The sequence below is a fragment of the Giraffa tippelskirchi genome, chromosome 2 (genome assembly GCF_054371585.1).
Source record: "Giraffa tippelskirchi isolate mGirTip1 chromosome 2, T2T-mGirTip1v1.2.pri, whole genome shotgun sequence".
Taxonomy (NCBI): Eukaryota; Metazoa; Chordata; class Mammalia; order Artiodactyla; family Giraffidae; genus Giraffa; species Giraffa tippelskirchi.
In genome coordinates, this window is record NC_137276.1 from 128,478,201 (window position 1) to 128,485,793 (window position 7,593).

The 7,593-nt window shown below is 34.5% G+C and overlaps 1 protein-coding gene across 2 annotated transcripts in view; it reads left to right on the forward strand.

Annotated features, from left to right (window-relative positions):
- Positions 1-6,983, forward strand: part of RSRC1 (arginine and serine rich coiled-coil 1) — a 427,216-nt gene extending 420,233 nt beyond the window's left edge. Inside the window, exons 9-10 of one of the 2 annotated variants that reach the window (XM_081570648.1) lie at positions 5,515-5,682; positions 6,324-6,983. In XM_081570648.1, the coding sequence (XP_081426774.1) occupies positions 5,515-5,682; positions 6,324-6,416 (261 nt within the window). In that variant the 3' untranslated portion in view covers positions 6,417-6,983. The remainder of the gene's footprint in view (positions 1-5,514; positions 5,683-6,323) is intronic. The other variant, XM_081570649.1, reaches the window with a different exon arrangement.
- The last annotated feature ends 610 nt before the right edge of the window (positions 6,984-7,593 follow it).

Consider the following 7,593-nt stretch of genomic DNA (forward strand, 5'->3'; position numbering starts at 1 on the left):
TAAACTAGCATTTTTTTCCTGTGGAAATACTTATTCCTCTATAGTTAATACACTGAGCTTTCTTCTAAATAACTTTTTCCCATTTAGTACTAGTTATTAATATAATAAATTTATTTGCAGTTCTGTTCCTTTCTTCCAAGATAATAGCAGTTCTTCCAGTAACTAGTAAAATTGACAGTGATTGAGGAAATTGATCTAAACCCTGTTTAATATAGTGGAAAGAGCATGAACTTTGGACTCAAGATCTGACTTTGAACTTAACTTTTACACTTCCTACCATGATTTATGATCTAGAGCAAACCTCAACCTCTTTCTAAGCCTCTGTTTCCAAATTCATAACATTAAGCTAGTAATATCTACTTTGTAGAGTAATTGAGGATTAAATATAATGATTATCAAATATCTAACATGTTTCTTAATCCATTAAATGTTTGTTTTTTAATTATAGACTAGCATCTAAGTTATTTGATATCTAAGTATGTTCTATACATTAAGTATGTATAGTGTATACAAAACTTGAAAACTTCTACTGTAGGTATTCAGTCTGCCTGAAGTATAAACCTTACTTCGTTTATGTTTCTCTGATATGCCTCTTACTTTCCCTGAGTCTCCTTGCTCACAAATAAGAGCCCTTGCTGATAAACACAGAAATTATTTAGAATTTCTTAAAAGACTTCTGAAATGTGTAAATGTAATAATACCTATATATTTTAATTTCAAGATTAGTAATTTTTCTACCTTGCTATATTCCCGAGAAAGGTTTTAAAATATTATTTCCTATGGTTATTAATCTTAAGATAACTGATTAAATCCAAGAGAAAAACTGTTCTTCCCAAATTTATAACAAACCCTTTGTGTAGTTAAATGGGCTTCCTATGAAAGCAATATAAAGGAATTTCACCTACCTCTCTTATCAAAGGGACCACCATTATTAATTATTTTAATAATTAGCTTTTGTTTGCTTTAGTTTTTAGTGCTGAGTTGGAATTTACTCAGTTTCAATATGGCTTTTCATATACTTCCAATTCAGATGCCACAGTTAAGGATTAAGAGGACAAGGATGGAGCCCCTAGGGAGTCTCTTCATTTTGTAAGCAACCTTAATAAATCTGTGTGAGGGAAACCCACCTTCTGTCTCAACTATCTTTTAAAAAGAAGCTCCCCTTAACAATAATTCATAGAAAGATATAAAATTAGAACAGGCTAGCTCTTTGTTGGATAAGAATGACAGAGAATCAAAAGCAGCCTCAGAATATTAATCCAGCACTGCAAGTTGAGCCACTTAGAAATATGTTTAGTTTGAATATTTTACCAATAATTTTATTTATTTCCTCCAAAATTCAAACCAGATGACAATAAACCTTGCATTTAGCAGTTAGGAAGCTGTGGTCAAAAGCATGAGATGGAGAGTCAGACCTGGAACCACATTCTGATTCTGCCATTTGCTGCCTGTATCCTTCAACTATGTAATAGTTTCATTACACCTTGACTTTCTTCTCTTACAATGGGGATAATACCTGTAGCAGAGGTTTTTATGAGGATGAACAAGATATTTACATGAAACAGTTAACCACATGCCTGGCATATATAAGTATTCAAGCAATGAAAGCTGTTGCCACGCCTCGTCTTCCTGCTGCTAATCCACCTTCTCCTCTCACTGAAGACCAAGCACTGGATGTGTGTGCAACTTCCTTCAGAGTGATTTTAGACACAAAAATTTCCATTTTAGTTCTGCCAGAGATTGTTTTATGTAATTTTTTATGTTCTCTAGACCTAAAATTCTCCTTACTTGAGGCTTGGTGATCTACTGTATTACCAAGCAAAGAGTTTTAAAATTACTTTACATAGTAACTTACTGGTTTCATGTATAGACATCAGCTTTGAACCAGTTTGTTTCGACACAGCCATTTGGAAATGTTAAAGCACTAAGCAAATGGTATAAAACAATGTTGTATCCTAGCCCCACTTTTTCATATATATTTAAATAACTTAACTAAAATAATGATTACCATTATAATGGCTACCACTAGACATTTTAACTTTTGTAATTTAACTAGTATCCTAGTAACATTTATAACTGAGGTTCAGCAAATTTTATAATGCATGGTTAAATCTAATAAATGATTGAAAGCAGCATCCAAACCAAATTTGTCCAACACCAGAACCCATTTTTTTTCCTACTGATTAAATGTCTCTCATAATTGTAACTCAATGCATATTCCCTGTTAAGGTATAAAGAAAGCATGCTTTGATGACCCTAACGGGGGAATATGATAAAAGGCCTCAGAAGATGGCATTTACCTTGGTAAATGTACAGTACGCTAATAAAATATTAGCTATCCAACCCTGGACTTGTATTAGTCGTAGCATATCAAAATCATCAGAAGAGCAGTGATGGGCCAGCAAAGCATAAATTCGCACTGGACTGTAATATAAAACAGTGGGCCAATTTATTAGTTTAGAAAGTGATATCCCTTCCATTTTCTAAAATGTCTGTGTCTGCAATATGAGGTAAAGATTCAGGATGTCCAAGAAGATGAATTATTTATCAGGAGATGACTTAGCAAAGGGAGGTAAATTATCTAGAGGACCATTTCATCCAGGTCATGGGGAGATCTTATGGGCTATCCTTTTTTTGAAAATTAAATTATGACCCAAGTTTCAACATCCTTCTCTCCTGGGCAATTCTACACACATTGGTATAAAATCTGTATCTCTAAAGAAGGCTTTTGTATAACCTAATGATCCCTTCCATTGGTAGAGTCTTCAGCTGTATAAGTTCCACTAATTTAGCTAGGGAGATATTACCAAAAAAGTAGCTATCACCAGTGACATGCTAGATGGTGTGTCTCCTGCAACATATTGATTTAACTAGTTTTAACTCTCTACCATCCTCTTTCTCTAATGTGAGTAGATAGACAATCTGATAGTTCCTGATATATCATCAACTTGAGGAACCAAGATGCAACTTGTTTTCAGACTGCTCTCCCAGATAAGCTTATTATCAGTTATTCAGTCCTAACATTGTTGTATTTGGCCGATATCCACCATTGTTCAAAAATGGTGCCTAAATAAGCAGCATGGTCATTTGTTGTTTTACTTGTAAAGTGCATATTAAAACAAATTGTTCCATTGCCAGCCCAGGTTCGACGCATGATACAGGGCGCTCAGGGCTGGTGCACCGGGATGACCCGGAGGGACAGGGTGGGGAGGGAGGTGGGCCGGGGGTTCTGGAGGGGGAACGCATGTACACCCATGGCGGATTCATGTCGATGTATGGCAAAACCAATGCAATATTGTAAAGTTAAAAAATAGATAAATAAACTAATTTAGAAACAAAAATAAAATAAAATGATACAAGTTGTTCCAAACTGAACCACCAGGTGGCAGTGCTACTTAAAACCAGATGTTTGATCGTGGCCGTATTGAGGGTTTTTTAAAAGTCAAATTTTCTCTAAAACAGCTTGCCTCACTTAAAGAAGCAATTAATCATTTTCCTCAAGCATTTTTAGAGTAACCATTATTAAATAATAATCTGATCCTAACCACTGAGAACTTTATGTTTTCTTTATATACCTTATGTGTATCTAAGCACTTTTCGAAGAAAACTGAGGTACTGTGTAGGTAAAAACAAAATCAGATTACTTGATTTTTATAATAGAATGTTACCTCTGCCACCTGAATATGTGCAGTCCGCATCTTTGGCAACTAGAATAACAGCACTTCACAATTTTTCAAGGTTGTTCAATATGGACAGCCAGTCTCCTAGCTGAGCCCTGTCACAGCCTGGCATAGTTACGCAGACCAGTATGCCCGCTGCAGTATTTTTGCCTGGAGAATTCCATGGACAGAGGAGCCTGGCAGGCTACAGCCCATGGGATCACACAGAGTCAGACATGACTGAAGTGATTTGGCACGCACATACACATACTCTTTTGTTCCCTGTATGGCAACACATAATTTAAAAAAATTGTGTCTTGCACCTCACTGGGCTAGGATACTTCCCCACTTCCCTCTGTGTGGAATGTGGGGTTTTACTGTTACATGTCTTCAGTTTTATAAAAAGTCAGTGTAATATCACTTAGGGCTATGAGTCTTCTATGACCAGTATTTTGGAGATGTGGTAATGTTTGAGATCTGGGGAAAAATATATTGGCTGCAAAATAAAAGAAAAAAACTTCCAAATTAAATTTACCAAATATTTCTTTAAACATCTCTATTGCAACTTGTTACAATTTGTGTTTGTATATATATTTTGGTATTTTTTTGTTAGAGATCTGTCACCCCATCAGCAAAATGTCATCTTCAGTTTGGACAGGGAACATGTCTTCTTATTCTCCCTGGTGTACCCAATGCTAAGCAATTAGTAGTGCTTAGTAAGTACTGGTTAAATAGACAAATCTCCAACTCTGAGATAAATCATTCTAATAAAGGATTAACTAATTCATGCATATTTCATTTTCTAGATGTTTTCCCCAGTAACATCTGTTTTACACTTCATTCAGAGAAGTGGATGTTCAGAAGTAGGAAAGTCAACAAAACATGGGAATTGAAAAGCTATGGGTTTAGAACAATGGGTGTAGAAAAAAAAAAAGGCTAGTCAATCATCTAGAGTTTTTTAATTTTAACTTTTAATTCTAACTTCTCATCTAGTTTATCTCATCATTCATTTCATATTATCCCTGCAGCCTTGCTGTTAATTAGGCACTTCCCTGACCTTCTCCTCCCCCAGGGAAAGAGATGTTGAAATTAACCTGAGTAGCACTACACTCTTGGTTCTTTCCAAGCAGGCACAATGATTTATTAGTCTTTTGTCCCTGGTACTAAGCACAGTACCTGGCCTATAATATTTTATCCAGTGGAATAGGATTCCACCACAAACAGGAATGAAATACTGATATACATGTTAAATGAAAGAAGCCAGTCACACACACACAAAAAAACACATATTGTATGATTCCTTTTATATAAAATGTGCACAATAGACAAATCCATAAAGACAGAAAGTAAAGGAGTAGTTGCCTAGGGACGTCAGAGTTGGGGAGAAATGGCGAGCAGTGACTGCTAATGATGTGTTTTTTTAGGAGGATTTTACAAATGTTCTAAAGTTGTTTGTAGTGATAGTTTCAGAACTCTGCTAATGTAATAAAAGTGATATGAATTGTGATATGGAATTATATTTCAGTAAGGCAGTTATTTAAGAAATAGTAATAAAAATCTTTAGATTTGCTTTTTATACCTAAAGAGACCAGCTCAATGGAGATTTGTTGCCCACTTGTTTTGATTAATAGAATTTACATTATGTGTAATTTATATACTTTTTCAATAGTATAGACTCATAAATACAAATTTCTTAAGAAAAATATGTTGATTGTAAGAATAACATTTTCACAATTTTTTTGTATTTGTTTGCTTGTTTTGAGGAATAGTCTGTTATTCAGTATCCTAGGGCCATGTTGCAGTTAGTATCATCTCAAAGGAGGCCATTTGAGCAATTATTATTCAAAATCTAAAGTGTTTTATGTTTCAGTCAGTGGAAGCTAGTGAAGTGAAGCATGCAGCAGCCACCTCAGGACCAGCATCAGTGGTGGCTGATCCGCCGAGTAATGAAAAGGAAATAGACCCAAGCAGCATCCCTACTGCTATCAAGTACCAAGATGACAATTCTCTGGCTCATCCAAATGTAAGACCCTTAAGCCTTAAGAATGTCAGCTTAAGTCTAGTTCACTGAAGTTAATTCAGACTGCTGTTCTTTTGGGCTGGTGACAAGAAGACCATTGGAGGAAACGGATTCATATGTTCATATTTGCCAAAAAGAAGACAGCTCTCCCAGCCCTTAGAGCTGTTACCAGTATTTGAATCTGGTTTGGGCCACCTTATGTTACCTGATTTCTAGAAGATTCTTTATGTGGTTAAGAAAAATAGACAAAAAAGAAGAGTTTTGTTTTGTTTTTTCATCTGGCACTAAAAGATCTAATTCTGGCTCTGCTCCTGTCGGCTTATTGACTGGGAATATCATTAATGTCATATTGTGCTGTCTTCTGTGAATTAGGGTCATACCACTCTGTCTCTCAGAAAGTTTATAGGAAATAAACTTTACAAAATGAAATGTAAAATTGCTAATAATTTTTATATTAGTCCTTTTACTCAGACTTTCCAAGAGTTATTCCAAATAGATGATCTTCAGTTAAGAATTCATCAAGAGTTAAGTAGTATCTAAATCTTGTGCTGAAAGATGTATTCTATAAAGATGATTTGTAAGATCAAATCCAAGTTATTTGGCAAACAATGATATTTTTCTTCTTTTTTTTTTCTTCATTTCAGTTATTTATTGAGAAAGCTGATGCTGAGGAAAAATGGTTCAAGAGATTAATCGCTCTCCGACAAGAAAGGCTAATGGGCAGTCCTGTGGCCTAAAGTAATATTCATGTAGTTGAATAACTGTAACATTGGAAATTTAGGTTTTTAAATCCTAGTATTAACTTTTTACTCTTAAAAATGAGTTAGCTGATGATATAAAAAGGGTAATCTCATTTCATTCTTTTCTCACGTAGGCTCTACTAGTTGTTGATTTGAACTTAATCAAACATTGTGAATATTGAAACTACTATAAAGTTTAAGAATACATGAAAATGTCATACTGTTAATAAAGCTAATCCTGGAAGTATTAGTATTAAAGTAAATGGTACACAGTAGTGTTTCTGAGTACAATTTGAAAAATATCAAGTTGCTGTTTAAAGACACAATTTTGATTAGTCATGAATATAAAAGAATCAAACTATATGCTGTAAGTATAAGATTTCATCTTCCATGTATTTTAAAACCATTTGGAGTGTTTTATTTCACCTTACGCAAAATTTTAAGCACAATAACAAGCACTGTAAACAATCGAAGCAGAATAAGCCATGCTAATCTTAGAGGAATGGTACGTTTAATGAAAAAGCTGCTTGAAAATTAAATAAATTGATGGTTTATTTGCTTTGAGATCAGCTTTTAATAGGTGCTTCTTTGAAACATGTTAGCAGTTCTCAGCTCCTTCTTTTGAAAATTACACATTCACACTAGACCTAACCAGTTGGCCAAATATTCGTGATGGAGAATCATCTCTGACAAAACTGGTAAGAGCTCTCACTTCAGCCTTACTTAACCAACTGCTGTATACTGCAGAAGAAGCCAGCTAATTGTAATTTTGATAAGACTATCTGTCATTGTAGAATGCCTTTCTCTGGTGGCTGAATGAAAATCAGCTATGCATTCCATACTGAACATGCCAGAGATAAAGGCTTTTAGGCCTGTCTCACAAACTAGTTTTCAACAGCTGACATGAATATTTCCCTTTTCTATTCTGCTCAATTTTGTATCAGTGAAGACTAGCTCAGAAGATAAGCTAAGCATGAAAAGTTCTTGGGCTCAGATTACCAATATAGGATATTTTGATACCATCTTTTTATATTTCTGAAACTGCTAAAATTGTAATCCCTGTTAAAAATTAAAACTCTAAATGACTTAAAATCAATTGCAAAAGGGTTGGAAACAGACTGATGACAAAATACATGCTTTCCATACAAACATGTTTCCATATTCTCAATATACA